The sequence below is a fragment of the Triturus cristatus genome, chromosome 5_1 (assembly GCF_964204655.1).
Source record: "Triturus cristatus chromosome 5_1, aTriCri1.1, whole genome shotgun sequence".
NCBI classification, from domain to species: domain Eukaryota; kingdom Metazoa; phylum Chordata; class Amphibia; order Caudata; family Salamandridae; genus Triturus; species Triturus cristatus.
Window position 1 is genome coordinate 348,598,507 of NC_140587.1, and position 20,835 is coordinate 348,619,341.

A 20,835-nucleotide genomic window follows, 5' to 3' on the forward strand; every position below is an offset into this window, starting at 1 on the left:
TTTAATTTCAAAAGGAACAAAATGAGGGGGTTCATTTTTCCATAAAAAGTATGATTAGTGCTGCAGAAAGAAAAATTAGGGCACATTTTGAGTGACTTCTCAAATCCTCTTCTATTTCATTAAAAAATTCTGACATGCAGACTGAAACATGAACTTTCAATACCAGCAGCAGTTTTCCCTGGTGAGCATTAGCTTTACTACAGTGATCTAATGAGCAAAAAGAGTGCTAACATTCTGAATTTATGGCAAATGTGTGACACATCTGAATGCCTTCTTGATGGAATCAAAGTAAAAAACTGAAAGTATTTCCTACTGAGGAGACTGCAGTAAATGAGGAAATTAGGAAACTTCATAACAAATAAGTCTCCCAAGATGGCCACCAGAGACAAAAGAGCCCAAATGTAGCCCAAATATCACCCAGATGTAGCCCAAGTATAGCCCAATGACAGAATGTCCCAGAATGTTCTTAAAAACAACTAGAGCGCTTACTGTCTTCATTATGACAAAAGTATGGCACACCTGAAGCCATCTTGATTGGAATAAACTGGTAACACTTAAAACATTTAATTTAAAAAGGAACACAATGAGGGGGTTCATTTTGCCATAGAAATTATCATTAATGCTGAAGAAAGAAAATGAGGGCACATTTTGAGTGACTTCTCAAATCCTCTTCTATTTCATTAAAAAATTCTGACATGCAGACTGAAACATGCACTTTTAATACCAGGAGCAGACTTCCATGGTGAACAGTAGTTTTACTACAGTGATCTAATGAGCAACTAGAGTGCTAACATTCAGAATTTATGGCAAATGTGTGACATATCTGAATACCTTCATGATGGAATCAACGTAAAAAACTGAAAGCATTTCCTACTGAGGAGACTGCAGTACATGAGGAAATTAGGAAACTTCATAACAAATAAATCTCCCAAGATGGCCACCGGAGACAAAAGAGCCCAAATGTAGCCCAAAATCACCCAGATGTAGCCCAAATATAGCCCAATGACAGAAGTGTGCAAAACACTTATTATTTAGTGTTTTTGCAGTGTTATATAGTGCAGACTTGTCAGGTATTGGAGTGCTTTACATGAGCATTGGTTACATCACACAAGCACATATTCATTTTGGTTGTAGACATGGGGAGACTAAGTGATTTGACCAGAATCACAGAATGTCGAGCTGAAGCAGAAACTTCAACCTGGTTCCCCAGTTGCAAAGTCTGCAGTTCTGGAAGTAACACCACATCCTCTCCCCTAAGTGCAACATTTAATCAAGTGGTCAACTGGATAAAAAAACATAAAGATAACAAATAATTTAAAAGTGCTTTGTCGCTATTTGAAAACTCAGACAAAATGTCCTTATTTTAGTCTTTTAGAGCACTAACCATAATTTTGATGCCAATAAGACCCTCTCATATATGTAATTTCTAAAGGAAATGCTCTAGGTATTACAGTTTTGATTACATCAAGATGATGTCAGGCGTTCCACACTTTTGTAATAAATATAGAATGTTAGCAATCTAGTTGTTCATTGGGATACTGTTGAGAGGCAAAGGCCAGGGGCACGGACTCTGAAAATTGAAGGCAGGTAGGAGAGTGCAAAGGCAACAATTTAACCACACTGAGCAGGCAGGAAGGGCCGTGGAAGCACAACAGACTATGGAGGGCAGTGGAAAGGGGGGCAGGGGCAACAAACCAACAATACAGGACTTGCAAGAGAGGCTGTTGGAGGGAAGATCTATTACGGGTCAAGGAAGCTAGAGGCGGTCCCCAGAGCCCCGGGAGCCACCACAGAACTGAGCAGGAGAGTGAGTCAGGGACAAAAGGGGCACCTTAATTTGAGCCGGGGTGCCTAGGAACGCTTGCTCCAAAAATGAAGAAAACAGACATATGAGACATGGAATTGGTGGCAGAACACAATGGCAGTTTAATGAGAAGATACAACTTCAAAGAAACCGCAGAATAGAGACATAAAGTACAAAATACAGAATCCAGATAATCATACAGCTGTCATGATATTCTCTGTATCTCAATTAATGTACTGACAGAGAGAGAGAGAAAACACATCTATAAATGCATCATGAGAAACAAGTTACACCAAGGAAAATGTTACCTAGGAACACTCACGTTTACTCTTAGAGCAAGCATTCCTGCAATTACAATACAAAATCTTTTAAATGCAAAAGTAAAGAGAACAATGGTTAAACATAACATGACATTTCATATAGGTAAAATAGAATAAGATACTTCAAGCAAAGCAGAGCAAGACATTTTAAGCAAAGGAAGACAAGAGCTCCCAGCTCTTGGGGAAAACCTGCACAGCCTGTTAACCTACATACAGACGGCGAGGTAGTCTGTCGATATCTGTGGGTGCTCCCTTTTTATATCATTTTGTGGGCTCCTTTGCACGCTACATCTACCTACGTATGCTACCCAAAAGCTTTGTCTGCAGATTTTACCAGACATTTCGTCATTTACCCACTTAATGCTGACAATGGACTGGGTGAAAAGGTCAGTCTCTCAGGCCAATCGCTTATCGTAAGTTCCATAGAGCAAGCAGAAAATAATGGGTATTGTACGGGAATTCAATATATTCATGTACAAAATCTCCTCAGTTCTCCTAACTTGACGCTCTGCGGTTGCCACTTCCTTAAAAGCGGGAAACCTGCCCAGGAAGCAAGTACCAGTCCAGGATGCAGCCTACTGTATGTCGACAGCTTCAGTGGGATGTTGAACTTTGATACCGAGCACGGAGCACTCGGGTAGGGTGGGGGCTACTAGTTTGGAGCAGAAGGCCTCGCAGACCTGCCTTCAGACTGCTATACACTAAAATTGCAGAGCTATGGTCAATTTAACAAAGAGGCCTACATATTGAACAGAAGGGCCTACACAGGGGTTTTATGCTGGCTGAGTGGTAAGGATGTCTCAGGATAATTATATAGCAACACAGGACCCGCTGGTCAATTTAATACGGCCTACAAATGCGGCTGGCAGGGCAAGGACAAGGGTCTCATACTTCAGGTGTGGACAGAACGGGCCAGGGGCCCCCTGTGATACAAAATCTACCCTCCTTCAAGGCTGTGGCAATGTAATAGACCATTGTGGGCAGAAGGAAGAGGCAATGGTAGTACAACCATACATGCCAACAGACCCGATTCAGCCAGGAAACGTCCAATGTTTTTAAGCTCAAATGGGCTTTATTTGATCTGTCTCCTGTCTACAATATCCTCTTTTTCAATGTAACTCAAAGGGGAAAATCAATACCCCAGTTTTTTTTCAAAATCTCCCTCTTACCAAGTTCAAAATGTTCGCAAGTATGGTACATTGGATCATGGAAGGAAATGGGATAGGGACATGGACTTGGATAACAGAGGACAAGAGGGACATGGAGAGGTGCACCAAACTGACCCTGCAGGGCAGGCATCAGGGTTTGCAGCAGCACAATACACCACACCGGGCATGCAGGACGGGAGTGCAGCACAACAATCCATAGAAAGCAAGAGGGAGGGGACAGGACCATGCACATGGACAACAGAGAACAGAGGGGCAAGAGGCAATGGTAGCTAGCTGACCATAATGGACAGACAGGAGAGAAAGCTGCAGCATTACAGACCATAAAGGGCAGTAGGGACGGATCAGGGGCATTACAATGGAACAGACAAGCCAGGAGGGAGGGAGTAGGGGTCTTCACATGTAAACAGAGGGCTGGGGGCAAGGGGGCAGGGCAGGAGCAGCAAGATAGCCATGGAGGTCAGGCAGGATGGGCACTAGAAGCAAGACACACCATGAAGAGCAACAGTGAGACTGTGATGGCATACACACAGACCATGGAGGGAAGGTGGGAGGGGGTCAGGGGCAGCTAACTGACCACACAGGGAAGGTGGGAGGGGCCATGGCAGCACAGAAGACCAATGGCTATGATGGGCAAGAAGGAGGGTGCAGGGGCATGCACAAAGGACGATGGAGGATAGAAGGGAGGGTCAGGACCTGTGCACAGACAAGAAAGTTCAGGGGAAGGGACCTCACAACAGACCACACGGGGCAGGCAGGAGGAGCAGTTGCAGCACAACAGACCAGGGAGGGCAGAAGGGTGTGGCAGTACAATGGACCATGTAGGACAGGAGGAAGAGGATAGGGGCATGGCATGTGGACAGGCAGGGTGGAGGTGGCAGGGACAGGTTACAGTCATCTGACAATGCTAGGCAGGTGGGAGGGGAGTGGCAGCTCAACAGAACACTCAGAGTAGATAGGAGTGGCAGGTCCATGGGACATGGTGGGCAAAAAGGATGGAGCAGGGGCATGCACAAAGACATCGGAGGGCAGGGGGAAGGAGAATAGGGGCAGCAAGCTAAGCACAGAGTTTAAGCAGGAGGTCAATGATGGGGCATAGAATTGGGCAATGGAGGGCAGGAGGAGTGGACTGGTACATCATACTAAATTGAGGGCAGTGGCAGCACATCAGACCATGCATGGCAGGAGGGAGGAGGCTATTCCATGGATTCACACAACAGAGGATAGGGAGGAGGGGGATGGGGCAGCAAGCTAACTGTTCAGAGAAGGCGGGCATTAGGAACTTTATTGTTTTTAAAACATTGAGTCTGTGCGAACTACTTAAAATATGAACAAGTATGCAGCATAATCTCACTTTTATTCAGGAAGAAGAGGACGTTTGTGACTGTGACTCCGGGCTCACTTGGCAGAAACACCCCCTGACCCTCCACCCCCTATCGCAAAATGTAATGCCCGTGAAAAGGGTAGGTGAACACAGTGTTATATAGAACATAGTCCTGAGAGCACGATTGAAAATGAAAACTAGATATAGTGTATGGTATAAACTATGCACCAAAAAGTGTGATATAAGATGAACAGGGCGTGAAATATAATATGCAATACATTGTGCGCAATGACAGATTCATTGGAGAGCGCGAGATAGCACAGGCACTAGCGCGTGCTATGCGATATGCGCCTTGGAGTGTAATATGCACAGGGCAGTGTTGTGTAACCTAACTAGTCTCTAAAGTTGTAATATAAAATATGTGCTGGGGAGTGTAACGTTGCATATGCACTGTGACACAGATATGGATCGCAGATTGTAATATGTATGGCATAGCACTGTGCGTTATAACATAGGCATCGAGGAAGGCACGTTAGATGGGGCAATATAACCCGTGCGAAGACAAGTGTGGCATGACATATTCACGGGTTGGTGTTACAGTGCACATGGGCTAGAGAGTGTCATAGCATATGCACTAGCTAGTGGAATACAACACAGAGGTGTGTGGCACTCGGCAGGCAATGGTGGGTGTAACACAGCATTGGGCTCTGTCAGGAGCGCGCTGTGACTCTCAAGTGATGTTCGTCCCCTTTCCAGAGAGTAAAATAAAAAGTATTACACATCCGGCAGTGGATGTGTGTTTTATTAACCGTGAGGGGGGTTTCTTGCATAGTTTTGGTCGAATTTTTGTCGAATCCCCTTTGAATGGCTTGGTGTGCATGTGTATTAAATGTGCCCGTCAATAGCTACCCATGTTTGTATAAATAAACGACAAGGGTGTCTACCGGGATTAGGCACGGTAGGGCATCAGACATGTCAGAGCTTCACTAGTAGTGTAAATACATTCCACGTGGATTCATTGCATGCATAGTCGCCTTTTAATGAATATCCCGCAAATCGTCATGGTGATAGGTACGTACGGTTTGTCCAGCATGTCCTAGGTGTGTCTATAAATAAATATTTTTTTAAAATAATAAAAAACAGTGGCCGGCCCTAGGGATTGGGGTCAAAAAAATATAATTAGGAGACAGGCCCTGGGGGATGGGGTCATCAGGGCCAATAAATTAGAATAAGAAGGGGAACCACACAGCCCCCCTTCTTAAAAAATTAAAATAAATAAAAGACTGGCATCGTGCCGGAGGCCATGCCCCCTCCGTGCAGCACTCTGCAAACGCGCCCCCAACAGGCATCTCCAGTATGCGCCAGGGAGCTGCGCTGCAGACAGGTGTTCTGAGGCCAAGCCCCTTTTTACACCTCTCTGCAACGCAGCTCTGTGGCGCTTACTGGAGGTACCTAGTGGTCTAGTTTGACCCTAGGGACCCTTAGGATTCAAGGGGACTTAATCTCTCAACTTAGAACAGCCACAGGGCGCGTTTACACAGTGGTGAAGGGAGGGGACGGGGCCTGAGGTGACGTGTGCAAACACGCACTATGGCACGTTTTAAATTGGGGATATAATTTCCCTTCAATACTGAGGGCCCCTGGGGGCTAACTAGCCCACCAAGTGCTTCCAGTAAGCGCCACTGAGCTGCATTGCAAGGAGGTGGTCCAGGCCGTGCCACTTTTTACACCTCTCTGCAACACAGCTCTGTGGCATTTACTGGAGGTACCTAGTGGGCTAGTTGGACCCTAGGGACCCTCAGGATTCAAATGAACTTAATCTCCCAACTAAAAATGGACACAGGGCGTGTTTACACAGTGGTGAAGGAAGGGGACGGGGCCTGAGTTAACGTGTGCAAAAACGCCCTGTGGCCTGTTTTAAGAGGTAGTTTTAATCCCCATGCCCTATTATGTACTAGGGGCTTACAGAGGAGGTCATGCTAATCACAGGGGGACCCCAACGCATAATGTTCCCTAGTGTATGTAGGTGTTTTCACTGTATTCTAAGTGTCTTTTAACATAGCACTGGCTCTAGGACTGGCTAGTCAGACTCAGTTACCACCAGTATCCGTCTGAAAAAGTTGAGGGTACAGGATGATTTTGCAACAAGGCTTCTTTCTGCTCTTCTTTTTGTTCTTTCTGCACGTTATCCTTCTTCCTGCACTTATCTTCGTATTTGAGGACTTCTGTTGCTTCTTTCTGCACTTCTTTTGTTTCTTTCTGTGCATTTTTTCTTCTTTCTTCACATGTCCTATCTCTGTAGGCATAGTTAGAAATTAGCATTTAAAAAACCTTTGAAATTCACAGAAAAAACCATAGGTTTCAGGCACGTTATAGTTAGGAATTAGCATTTAAAAAACCTCAGAAATTCACTGAAAAAACCATAGGTTTCAGGGGTGTTATAGTTAGCTGGACTTTTCACTTGTACAAAACCATTGAAATTCCCCCGTTATAGTTAGTTCAGCTAACTATAACTCGCGCGCCCGCAATGCACTGCTGATGACGTCACATATTACATCACTCATGACATGGTCAGTGACATCACTCATGACATCACTGATGACATCTCAAATGACATCACTGATGACATCACTGATGACATCATCCTTGTGATAGAGTGGCAGACCTCCTCTCACCCTAATATAACCTTTGATACACACATTCAAAAATAGAGACTAAAATTTTCAAAACAATGGACATATCAATACCAGTTACAACAACCTCTTCAGTAATTCTAAGATCCACATACACATCTACTCATTCACCAACAGTCCTATACAGTCACTCATACATGTACTCACTCATCATATGTACTCATGCACCTATACATCCTGTTACACAATGCCACTCATCCATAGAGTTACTCACACACATAGTCACTCATGCTAATAAAGAATCAAACATACATTTACTTGCATATACAGTTATATACACACACCACCACACTTACTTCTACGGAAACTTACACATACTTAGTCTTTTAAACAATCACTTATAGAAACACATACTTATTCATACAGGAACTCTTTCAATCTCTCACTCTCACATATACTCACATATATACACCAATAGTCACATATACTAGTTTAAAACATATGTAGTTACTCATAAAGACACTATTGAGACAGTCATTCACTCACTAACACACCCATACACACACTCATCCACCCACACAGTCCTGCACACATGCTGTGTTCAACACATACAAACAGTGAGTCACTCATTCATGCACCTATGCACTACGTAATACCCCCCACCGAACCATGCAGACACTCAGACTGATACTCAAAAAACCAACTAATAACCTATATAGACACCCATGTAGCTACTCACCAACCCATGCAGCCACTTATACACAAAGTGAGAGACTGATACAGATATTTACATATTTAAACATTACTCACTAAGCCATGTATTCACTATGATACACTTAATCAGTCAGTTACACAATCAATTTTTCAAAAACAAATCATCCATTTAGACACTTATATACCCATTTATTCTTCCATCGACCTTGAGATATACATATATAAAACATATTTAATTTTCAGAAAAACACACATTCACTGGATGACGTCATCAGTGATGTCATCAGTGATGTCATTTGAGATGTCATCAGTGATGTCATGAGTGATGTCACTGACCATGTCATGAGTGATGTAATATGTGACGTCATCAGCAGTGCATTGCGGGCGCGCGAGTTATAGTTAGCTGAACTAACTATAACGGGGGAATTTCAATGGTTTTGTACAAGTGAAAAGTCCAGCTAACTATAACACCCCTGAAACCTATGGTTTTTTCAGTGAATTTCTGAGGTTTTTTAAATGCTAATTCCTAACTATAACGTGCCTGAAACCTATGGTTTTTTCTGTGAATATATATATATATATATATATATATATATGTATATATAAATTGGGATGGCACTGACGAAGGCGGAATCGCTGAAATGCGTTTGCCTAGGAATAAATGAGGAATCGGAACCGTGTGTGCTCCCTGGTCTCTTTGGTTGGAACCTTTTGGTGTTGAAATATTACGTGACAGCCACGGTCACGGAGAATGCACCCGCCCAGAAAGTTGTTCGGCAGTTCAGTGGCATTTGGTGAGAATAGTAAGGAGCTGCCAGAACCGCCGCTGACCTATTGACTGTTGCATTCGTTGACACAATGTCGCCACTACTTTAGCGGATGGGATTGAGGATACTAATCACGCCCCAGCGAAGCAATTTCATAACAAGGTCAGAGCACGGCAGGGCGAGGGATTCGCTCCACGCTTCAGAGATGGAACTTACCTGCCACAAATTGTCTTTTTGCCAGCATCGAGTGTATCTACAAAGATTCATTTGAAAATTGAAATGCAGAATTGGGTATAAAAAGACAATTAAACTTACTACAAGGACTAAAATGGGCAGGTTAAAATGGCTGACACGGGCAGGAACTTTCAGGAAATCGACACGTAGTCCTTCTTCCATCGTGACAGTGCGACTGTCCAATGAAATGGGACAATGTTGCCTGGTGAAATGTGGGGAATAAATTGTGATGGCACTGACGAAGGCGGAATCGCTGAAACGCGTTTGCCTAGGAATAGAAAAGGAATCGAAACCGTGTGTGCATCCTGGTCTCTTTGGTGGGGACCTTTTGGTGGTGAAATATATATATATATATATTCATGAAAACTACGGCATAATTTGAAAAGTTAGGTGTTTTGTGTACCACGAGCACGGTGTGTCAACCTACAGGTCCTTCTGCCCGACGGCTGACAGAGGGACCTGTAGGTTGACCCACGGTGCTCATACTTTGCTGAATGTTTGACAATAAGACTGCACCACTCCTTTGGACCGCATGGTGTACAAAACTCGCAGAGAAGGGAAATTCCCAGCAAAAGAAGACCAAGATGGGTGAGAACCTTAGGCCCCACCTTTTGCATGAGATGCATGCCTAATTAAGCAGGGACATATACATAAGCCCTGACGAAGGCCCTGGACGGGCTCTGTGCAACATCTGAACACACCAGACACAGCCCAAATCAGCCCCCCAGGCTGCCAAAAAAGCTATACTTCTATACTGGCACCTCGGCCTTTATCCTAGTGCCCGCCTTACCAATTCGACCCTGCCTGTAGAGAGAAACCCCAAAGGCTGGACCTGCTGCCACTTGAAACTAGGACAGAAGACTGGACTCCAAGGGCTAGTTGACTGGCCTGCTGTTAAGGTACAGGGACTCAAAAACTGCAAGAACCCTGTTTTCCTGAAAAGCCAAGCTGACCAGTTCCAACAGAACTTTCCCTGGACCCTGCTGGTGGCATCCCCTGCAGTCAGTCCTGACCCCCAAGTGGTGTCCCTAAGGTCCTGGGGCCCATGAATTTGTGTCCGAGTGCATTTATACAGCCGACCTCTAAAAGTTGGGACTTTTTGAAGGGTTTTTGTCGAACAAATCAGAGGCTACCACTGAACTGCTGGGCGGGCTCAACTTGCTTGTTTGCCCTGCTGAAAGGATGCTGACTTCCAAAACATTTTCTAGTTCCAAAGCTAGAAACCTGCACCAGGCGACGGTGCCAAAAATATGCAGCCGGTGGCAGGTTTCCATGTGTGTGAATTTCAAATTTCTCCAGCTCTAAACTTTCATGCCAAAAGTTAACAGCTTCACTGGGATTTCATCTAGTGGCTATCTGACCTTGTAGAACGCAACTGCCTTGCCCCAATGACGATTTTCGACTTACATTCCAGAGGCTAAGTCAGAAGACAAAACATTCCACCGGACCAGACCTAGTCCATGTATCATTACTGTGCTCCATGGCGATAGGCCTTAACTTTTGACTTTTACCTGGCCTAGTGGCCTTTGTAAGTTTAGGCGCTAAATAATGCTTCTACCAGTTGCATGATGCAAATGTCTGAGTATTCTGAGCTGTCTTGGCCTTCCAGCATGTTGAAGTCATATTTGTTGTAGTGTACTTTATCTCTCAACCACTTCGATGCGTGTGACGGAGCGGTTCCGTCATGCGCGTCGGTCGCGCTGTGCGCATGACGGAACCGCTCCGTCACAGCCTCGCCCGTGCACGGAACCTTCAGCACGGCGCGGTAATCCGCGCCGTGCTGAAGGGGTTAATTGCACCAGGCTGCATGTGTGGACGAGAATGGCTCAGACTGGAAGGTTTGCAATTCTAAGGTTAGGTTTAGAATCATTGTATGTGTATTTTATGTCTCTGGCAGTTACCATGCAGTTGGGTAGTGTGTTTTGTAGGGTGTGTTTATGGATGTGCCATGGAATTTGTAATTTTTCAGATTTTGCTGATTTTTTATGCGCACAGACTTTGTCTTACAGTAATATATTTAATTACCATGGACCAGACTCTGGTGTTGGAATTCCACTAGCAAAAACAAGTAATGGTACATTTAGAGTTTATCGGACAAGGACTCAATCAAAAATGTGGCAGATAATCCAGCTACCATTTGAAAAGTGCATTATTATCGGTGGCACTTTAAATAAATTGAATGCGATATCCATGGCATTTTGATGGAGTAATCTGTCTGTCAAACTCGAAATGAGGCCCTGAGCTTAATATTGCTTCAAAGTCCTGCATGTCATTTTTGTGCTTCTTTGATTGGTGTGAGGGGGCTTGATTAAAATAAAACTGTGGTTGCATATTTGCTAGGAGAAACACATCTCTCAGACGTGTCGATGCACTTTCTGATATCACAGGCCATTATCTGCGCCATGACTTGTGGTCTAGGGTAAAGAAGAGGGATTTAGCTCAGATGTTACACCTGGATTTTACATTATCTTTTCATGAAGAAAAAGCAGCACATGCATGCCCACTGCTCTTTTGTGCATTTGATCCAATGAATCACAGGACATAATAAGGATGTCCATGGGATCTTGTCTTTTTATCCGCGTTAGCTATTGGAGTGCACATATATGGTTGTTCTGCTCGAACATCAAAGATGATATCTAAATGGTAATGCTTAACTTTAGGGGGTCAATGTATGGGCTTTGAAATAAGGAAATGGGACATCTATTTCCCCTGCATGCAATGTGACTGGACTAGCGGCAGTGGTTTGCTTGTTCAGGGCTGCCACAGGTACAGAGGAGGTGCACCAAGGCCCTTATTATGTATCGGGCACATTTTCCTGTTTGCACTATGGTTCACATTTAATTAGGTATGCCATGTGCAAACAGGGAATTTGCATCCTATTACAGAAAGTGCAATGCTCAGGGCAGCCTGGACCTCGTGCGTCCCTGGGGGCAGCACATTCAAGTGAAATGAGGAGTGGCTGCTTCAAAGCCAATCCGTTTTTCACTGTGCAGGCTGCACCCCTCCTGTACTTCAAAAAGGGATTTAAGATCACTATGCAGGTGGGTGCAATGAGTGACTGCACTCTCCTACACGATGGTGTCTGAGGGGTCAATGGGACCCCCACCATGACTCCTGCAGAGGACTGCCATCAGGGGGCGCTCTGACAGTGTGGTGCACTTTCACTGTGCCTCCTGACAGCTTCTTCTTGCCTTTGCGCCTGCATCTGTACTATGGTGTGGCTGCAGGGGCAAAGAGATTCCCTCATTTGCCTGGATCCATTGCCCCATGCAAATGAGGGCATGCCCTCCTGAGATAGTGCTTGCACGACATGTGCTCCTGCGCTATCTATATGACAGAAGGGACTGCACGATCTTCTGCGGTCCCTTCAGTAATACCAAAGTGCCCCAGGGGTGCACAAAGCGGGCACACATGTTTGTTGCACCCCAGGACACTTTCTGATGTAAATTTTGTATTCCTCTGTGAACAAGTGACGCTGAGGAATCAGCACCTTTGAAGCACCTAGCACTGTCTTGATTAGAGATATTTTGTACGGTGCAGATGCAAGCATGAAATACAAATTGTATGCACTTAGCACAAGTTGCATATATGCACACTTTTATTTGTGTTTTAAAACATGCCTATTTTTTCTCTTGAACCGCACCAGCCAAGACCCAGATAAAAATTCAAAAATCTGGGGAATCCGCTTTTGTGTGTACTTTCTTTCTTATAGTCATGAAAATAAATGATTAGAAAGAATCATTGTGTGTTTTCCTACTTTGGCTCCACAGGTATTAGTACTTGAGTTTGGAACAGCTGCCTATTTGCAGGCTTTAAAACGTCTGAATGAAAGAACTTCTTGCAATCTATGTCAAAAAGGTAGAAAACTTTGCTCTAATAAAATCCATTTTCTTAAACTGTCTGTTTTTTAACATAGTCAATATCATTTAATTTGCTGTAGGGTATTGGCCGGACTGGGAAAGCTATACGAGATATAATGAGATCCTCTAAATTCATAGCTTCAGAACTAATTTTACTGAATTCCCTAGATGCGAAAATAGCATAGTATTCTTTAAACCTATGAACCGAATTGACAACTCAATAGGATGTTGCGAAACACATCCTTCATTCCTCGCATAGGAATTCATGTAAAACATATTTTATTTCATACGTAATGACACTATTGTTAAAGTGAACTTCATGATTTGAAATACTTTTACCCATTTTTTGTTAACAAAAATGTTTGGTGCAGAAAATAAGCAAATATTTGGAAGATGTATTCATAAATGTTTATTGCATAGTCTACAGGTTCTGGGTATTTGAAGATCAATAACTGTTGTTTATTTTTGCTTTTGCTTTAGTTTGCTTTAGTTTTGCTGCTCTATTAATAATAAAAGTAAATAATACGTACCCTAGGTTGATTGAACGAGTGCTTATGCTTTCGAAACATTGACATCGAGATAACTTATTTTAGCTCACAAAATATTCTGCAGAATGGGCCATATGCGCATTAAACGAACCTTAAAAACACCCGGGCAATCCTCAGTTATTATGCACTACTTCTGAATAGACTTGATATCTCAGCAGTTACATCATCTACTGAGGAAGAGATCTGTCTGATTTCTATCAGTTTTCTAGTCTGAATCCAGCTAAGCAGCCACTGAGAGCCCTTAACTTGAACTATTGCGCTTAACGAGCCAACTAATGCTCTAGCGAGCTATTCCCCTTTTGTCATGGTAGACAATACCCCTGTCCGTTAGCCTCCTGGAATACCAACTACTACATGATCAAGAATTCCTTTCCAAGGGATTTGGCAACATAGGCAGCATTGACGTTGGACTGCAAGGATAGCATTAAGCCGTCATTCACTATCTTGAGTGCATATTCTACCATATGATCTGCAGAGTCCCACGAGACATGACTTCAGACTGAAGTTGTCATTCACCAAATGAGCGAGTAAGCTTCTCTTGACCCTTCTACTCACACTCGAACGCTGACCTTATGGAATGATCAATTGGTAACAAGGAGAAAGAGGGCTCACCACACTTATCAAGCATGGCTGTATCATCGCAGCACAAGGCACTACTGAGCTGCCCCTTGTGTGTGCTAATTCCTGTTTCATTGGCTTATTTGACTAAAGTGAGTAAACGATTTAAGGTCCTTCCCATCTCCAGCACCCTCCATGAACCTTGGACTGGAGAAATGGCGGACAGGGTCTCTCTCCCCATCACCTGGCTGACCTGCAGGAGAAGGCAGCCTTCTGCATAGGGTATTTTGTAATTTTTGAACAGGCCAAGTGACATAAGCCCGCCGTCCCCCCAGGACCCGCTCCAAGCTGCAGCTCATTGAGATGCAACAAGCTCATGTGCCAAGTCCCGGCCCAACTGTTCAGGAAGGCAGCGCACTAGATCAGGAGCCACATGATGCCTGCCCTTTTCATGGCACCCCTCTTGAGGGAAGAGGCCTGAAGGGACGGGGCACAGTGGGGGCGCATCATTTAAAGAAGAATCGGACGCCAGGGGCTCCAAGTTCTAATGGGAGGCACCATGCCCCAAACATTAAGTAAAACTACGAGAACGAGGAAGGGGGGGTGAAACCCATTGTTTGTGTGCGAGTCAACGTTTGACATGCAGAACTGTCTTAGGCTGAGACGCGATCGACATTTAGAAATGTCCTCTTTGGACAGCAGAGTAATTCACCTCCTGCCTTCATCAGTTAGAGTCGGTGTCCACTCCTTCATTTTTCAGCTGGTGAAACAGAAAATCTTTGAAAAAATGGCATGCTTTGGAATATTTATGTGGCATATGTAACTCTAAGCCATTTTAGCTGAATATTTCCTTTTCATAAAATCCATTCCCTTAGACATCTCAGTGCATTAGCAACAAACATCAAGAATTGAAAAAAATCTTTTTGCCAAACATTTCTTTTAGTGTTACTATATCACAGAAACTGTGTGTTACTTACTACAGAGAAGAGTGAAGGCAAACTCATCCGTGCAACTTTGAAGGCATGGCTCATGCAGCTTTATAGTCGTAGTGTGAATGAACAGCGAGCCGGACTCCTAGTAGTGTTCAAAGCTGCAGTAGGAAATGGAAGGGTTAGAGGCAGGCCACAATTATCCGCTGAATATATTTCTGCAGCTCATCACACTTAGAGCACATCTGAACATGTTGCACCTTGTACCTTTCTTTTTTCTTGCAAATTAAAGGTTTTTGTTCTGCATGGTGCAGTAAGCGGTGCAGTTTGTGGGCTGCGAGAGTGTACTAAATAGTGACTGTGCGCAAGATATGTTGTCAGGTAAGACATGCGTGTCCTGCTCCTAGGAGTAATTTGCATGTGTCTCACACAGGTGAGGTATATGCTAATTTAGGGATTAATCAATTATGTATAATGCTACTAATTGAGAAAATGTATGTGGTTTGTGAAGGCACTTGAAATAGAATGATCACACTAAATGCCATAATTAATTGGTCTGAGCATAACTTTAATTATATCAGAGTATTTTCACATTACTCTTGTGACGTAAAATACCGACAATTACACGATTATGCACGTTCATGTAATTAGGAGTAATTTGCCACAAAATCCTACCCCAGGAGCACAAGAATAGTGAATGTAGCAAGCGGCTGCTGCTGTTTTGTGTTCTGTTGCATTTATTTCTTAGCACAAAATGCATTGTCGGGTGATTTTGGACATAAAGGTTAATTTTGCGGAAAGGAAATAGGGCAAAATGCTAGGTTATGCTCCTTGTATAATTCCGCATAATCTTGTGTAATTTTGTTGTAATTTTGCATAACTACAATACTGCGAATTCCGTGAGTTACGCCCACTACGCGTAATTAGAAGTATTCAGTCATTTTCTTGGATATCTCAGGATCTATACTTTGATCCACTTGCCAGGCATGAGATGCTGATGCATCTGTGTTCGCTGTATAGCAAGTCTGTGCATGGCATAAATCCAAGTCTCAAACTTGGACTGAAAGAGTCGACTCTACTGTCAATGACGGTTTCCAGCATGTTCAGTGGGTTATTGACTTTTATGGAATTCAAGAAAATGCACAGGCGTGCTCTTGGAAATCTACGCCATTTATACATTTCCTGGAGTATTTGTCCCTCATGAAATATGTCGTATTTCCTGCCATTTCCCACTCTGTAAATGTACATAGATTCGTTTTCACAGTAATAAACGGTCAAGTATTTCCAAGGTTCGAATCTTCCTGAAAAATGTTTGTGGTTTAACACAAACTTAAGAGTGTGTGGGGTTTCAGCAGCTTGTGGTGCAACATCTTACCCCACATCCCCCGGAATGTTCGTTTTCCTGCCCCTAACTTAAAATACAAAAAAATAGTGACGGTGTAAAATTCCACAGACTGACAATTGTCTCACTGTCCTAATTGCAATATACCAATTTAGTGTTATATTACCAATTTATTTTTAGTAGACCCAAACACATGGGTGTGCACATATGTTTTAGACTCAAGTCTGCAGAAGTGCAACCAGTTAACCTCAGGGAGGGAATGGATACCAACCAACCTCAGGCCCTGGTTCTCCTCGACCTCTCAGCCGCCTTTGACACGGTGGACCACTCCATCTTACTCTCCCGTGTCAGGGCGGCGGGGATCGGGGGTACCGCGTTGGTCTGGTTATCCTCCTTCCTGAGGGATCGCACCCAGGCTGTCCGCCTGGGTGACTTCACTGCAGACTTCCGTGACGTTCAGTGCGGGGTTCCCCAAGGTTCCTCCCTTTCCCCCCTCTTATTCAATCTTTACATCTCCCCCCTTATCTTTTCATTGCAACAAATGGAGGTCACCGTATTTAATTATGCGGATGACCTCCAGCTTGTGTTCAACCTCTCCTCTTCCCCCGATTCTGTCTCCAACTTTCAAACTATCATGATTCACATCCGAGACTGGATGAACCACAACCATCTTAAGCTCAACCCAGATAAGACCGAGCTGGTGTTGACGGGTGGTTCATCCAGCCCCTGGTCCCCCATTTTCTGGCCCCCTTCCCTTGGTGCCCCACCTGTTCCCTCCACCTCGGTTAAAACCCTAGGCATCAAGCTCAATTCACAACTCACCCTTCACTCCCAGGTGAGCTCTGTGGTTTCTTCCTCCTTTCTGGCTCTTCGCACCATTCGCAAGGTGTCCCGTTTCTTTTCTTTTGATGCCCTAAAACTTATCACTCTTGCCATGGTCGTATCCCGCCTGGATTATGGCAACGCCCTATATGCAGGTATCCCTGCATATAGTCTTCGGCGTTTGCAGCAGATCCAGAACCAGGCGGCACGCCTGGTGTTCAAACTCCCTAAATCCTCCCACACCACTCCCCTTTTGAAAGCTTTACATTGGCTTCCCGTCTGGGCCCGTGTCCAGTTTAAGCTTGCATCTATCACCTTCCAAGCACGACTGGGCACGGCGCCAGCTTTCATCTCCTCGGAGATCATTCCCTACGTTCCATCTAGGGAACTGAGGTCATCTTCCCTATCCCTTCTCACTGTCCCACGGTTCCGAAGAAAGAAATGGGGAGGCTCGAAGTTTGCGACTCTCGCCCCGACTTTTTGGAACTCTCTGCCTGCAGAACTCAGGGCTTCAACCTCATATCTGTTATTTCGGAAACAACTCAAGGCATACCTTTTTGCCAAATCCTTTAATTAATACCTTAGTCTCTCTTTTTTCCCCTAACCCGGGACTTCTTCTCTGACCTCTTTCAGTTTTTAGCGCCAAGAAACCGCTGGTGTACGTGCGCTGTACAAATAATTTTAAATAGAAATAGAAATTTTTAAATAGAAATAAATTAACTCATATGCTCATTCTCAATAAACTTTCGACCACGTGACATCCGTTCAGTACATAGAAGTGTAGCCTCCTGAAAACAGATGCTGAAAGTTGCAAAATCCATTGAAACTGCTAATTCGAATGTCAGATACCAAGTGGTTATTGGAAAGCGATTCATATTCAATTATGGCTACTAAGGAAAGTCTGTGGAGCCTTCCACTTCCAAAATTCATGATTGTTTTTTAACAGTTATAACATTTTTTTATCAGTAGTAAAAGTACTTGTGAAAGAGTTTATGCGCATGAAAAGAACTTTCAACACAATTCAGTAAAGTCTAACAGTTTTAATATATGTAGATGTTTCTAAGACAAAACCCTCTTACAGGCAGCTTTCCCATTAAAAAGGAATGACGCAAACACTCCAGTGTTGATGAAGTTCATGGGCTCCTGCATGAGGACGAAGGGCCTACCTCAGAAGACCTGATATAATATTAAAGCACACCATTTTAAATCTTTTAGCAATAAATGTTATTCGGCTGTGCATTTTAACGTAGCATATTGTTATATTTTATGAGACAATCAGAACTTTATCTTTTATTCTTATGTGGGAGTACTAATCGGAGTAATTCAAATTTTCTGTTCCGCTGCGCATATAATCTATGTGGATGTTCGCTTTTAGCATGGACCTAATATAGTGTGTTTATGGGTATATATTCTGATACAAAAAAAACATTTCTTCATATGAATTGGACGCAGCACATGGTGGTGTAACAAACGTACTTGCTTCATTTAAGTTTAGTTCTGCTCTCAGACATATGGTTGTATTGTTTTACAGTAAAGACGTGTGGCTCAAGTCTGCTGGGACCAAGTGGCACCTTTACATCACCGAACTTCCCCATCCAATACGACAGCAATGCTCAGTGTGTCTGGGTTATCACCGCTGAAAATCCAAACAAGGTAAGTGTAAAATAACATCAGAGGGGAACACTGCCCCACATGTGATTTGTGCTACTGTGGTAAGAGGGTATTTTAAATGAATCCAAACAATCTCACCCTCAATGGCCCAAATCATCTCACCAATGAAGCCTGATAACCTACATCCAAACAGTATCATACAGCTTAGGCCACCAGCGCTCCTACCTGCCAAGCTTACCAGCTCTCACACCCCATTCTATCTACACCTGACCGCCACCCAGCTAATTCTTTCTGATCAGCAGCATTCTAACACAACTGCTTTACGCACCCCTCCTTCTCAGGGCCTATGGACCAAAACCTCAACCTCTTGCTCTCACATATCACTTTAGTCCAAACTTGTGGAAATTACAAGGGACCTGCAAATAATTAAGGCAAACATACACAATCTAATAAGCATCACCTCAGGGCTTGCAAGCAGCAACTGAAACCACAAAACTCCTATGATAAATAGCTGCAAAGAGGTTCCAGACACTAAATACTTCTCTAGACCCAATGAGACCCCAACTCTATCAGCGTCTCCTCGTCTGAGATGGAGGAAAATACCCTACCCCAACACGTACACTTAGCCCATAAGACTTAAAGATCCTCTCTCTGATGTTGACATTCACACCCTCCTCCACTCACATAATTCCACAGATTCTGGTAACAGAGGAGATTTAGACCAAATGCAAACAATCCTTACAAATCCACACAGAGAACGAAGGCTCAATTACAGAATTATAAACAAGTCAAACCTTAAGCAAGTGCCCATCACTCAAATAACCGCTGAGGACACTAAACCTCACGTAAAATGCAATTGCAGATCGGCAATGAAACATGCAGTAGACATAGTGGACTTCATCCTTGCACACAAGCTGTTCCTACTACTCCTTACAGAAACCTGGCAAAATTAAGTCTCCACTCCTACCCTAGATTTACTAGTTCGACCTAACCATCCTAAGACCTCTCAGTGAACCAGTCACACAATAGTGCCTTATCCTCATGTAAATACTTATGCATTGATATTCTGAATAACAACAGTCCAGTGTGCAAACTACACATGATCTACCATCCACCAGGAGACAACATTACATTCATAGAACTACTAAGGGACAACACTGCACCCAGATCTAGGGTGACCAGAATTTTAAAGCCAAAAACTGGGATATTTCCCAAAAATAGAAGAAGGACTACAATTTTACTTCCACACAGCGCACAGAATGACAGTGCTCCTTAGCAGAGAACTACAGAAGAGGCAGTAAGAACATACATAACATGCTATTTTTAAAGCCAGTAGCATTCTAACTATCCCTGCATTTCACAAAACTTAAAAAGATACCTCCCAGCGTTTTCAGCCGACCCTCTCTAAAAACCGGGACATGAGCTTAATTTCCTGAAATCTGCCGGAACAGCTGGCAAAAAAACGGGACTGTCAGGACAAATCCAGGACGCCTGGTCACCCTACCCAGATCTTCCTCCAATATTTCAATCTCCACTGAAATTACCCTAATGGCCCTACAGTCAATAGCCTTAAATCCATCCTAGCTGACCTTAACTTGACACAATTCTGTGACAGTCCAACCTATAATTTGGGGTCCACCTTGGACCTTAATATTACCAAGAGTAATAACATCCAACTGGAATCCATCATCCCTTTTGATTGCGCAGATCACCACCACATCACTTTCCTCATCACTGAATCTATGAAGCCAAAATAAGGCTCAATTAAAGAAACCCAAACATTGGAAAAGGAGCATGCAAACCACCAACCGAAATAATCTGACATCCATCCCCCAGTAACAACATCTTGCCACCTCCCTTGAATATGGTAGATGTCCATGACCTCACAGCCTACTACAGAAATTCAATGCTGAACATTCTAGATATGATATCACCATTAGAACTAAAAAGAATGTCCACCAAAGAATCTAAATCTTGGTTCACTGTTTGCCTCAAAGCAGATAGACATAAGCTCAGACTAGTGGAATGATCATGGAGATTCTCACCCTACCTCGAACATCTTAAACACCTGAGATCACTGAGGAGCACTTACAACAAACGGATCAGAATCTAGACAGCAAATGCCTTTAAAAACCAATAAGACAATGCTAGAAATCATCCAAGAAAATTGTTCAAACTTATCATGCTACAATCCAATAGCCAT

At 43.6% G+C, this 20,835-nt stretch overlaps 1 protein-coding gene across 1 annotated transcript in view; it reads left to right on the forward strand.

The window, feature by feature from the left end:
* Positions 1-20,835, forward strand: part of CSMD3 (CUB and Sushi multiple domains 3) — a 2,836,509-nt gene that overhangs the window by 1,339,534 nt on the left and 1,476,140 nt on the right. Inside the window, exon 10 of the mRNA XM_085605076.1 lies at positions 18,553-18,674. Coding sequence (XP_085461202.1) covers positions 18,553-18,674 — 122 coding nt within the window. The remainder of the gene's footprint in view (positions 1-18,552; positions 18,675-20,835) is intronic.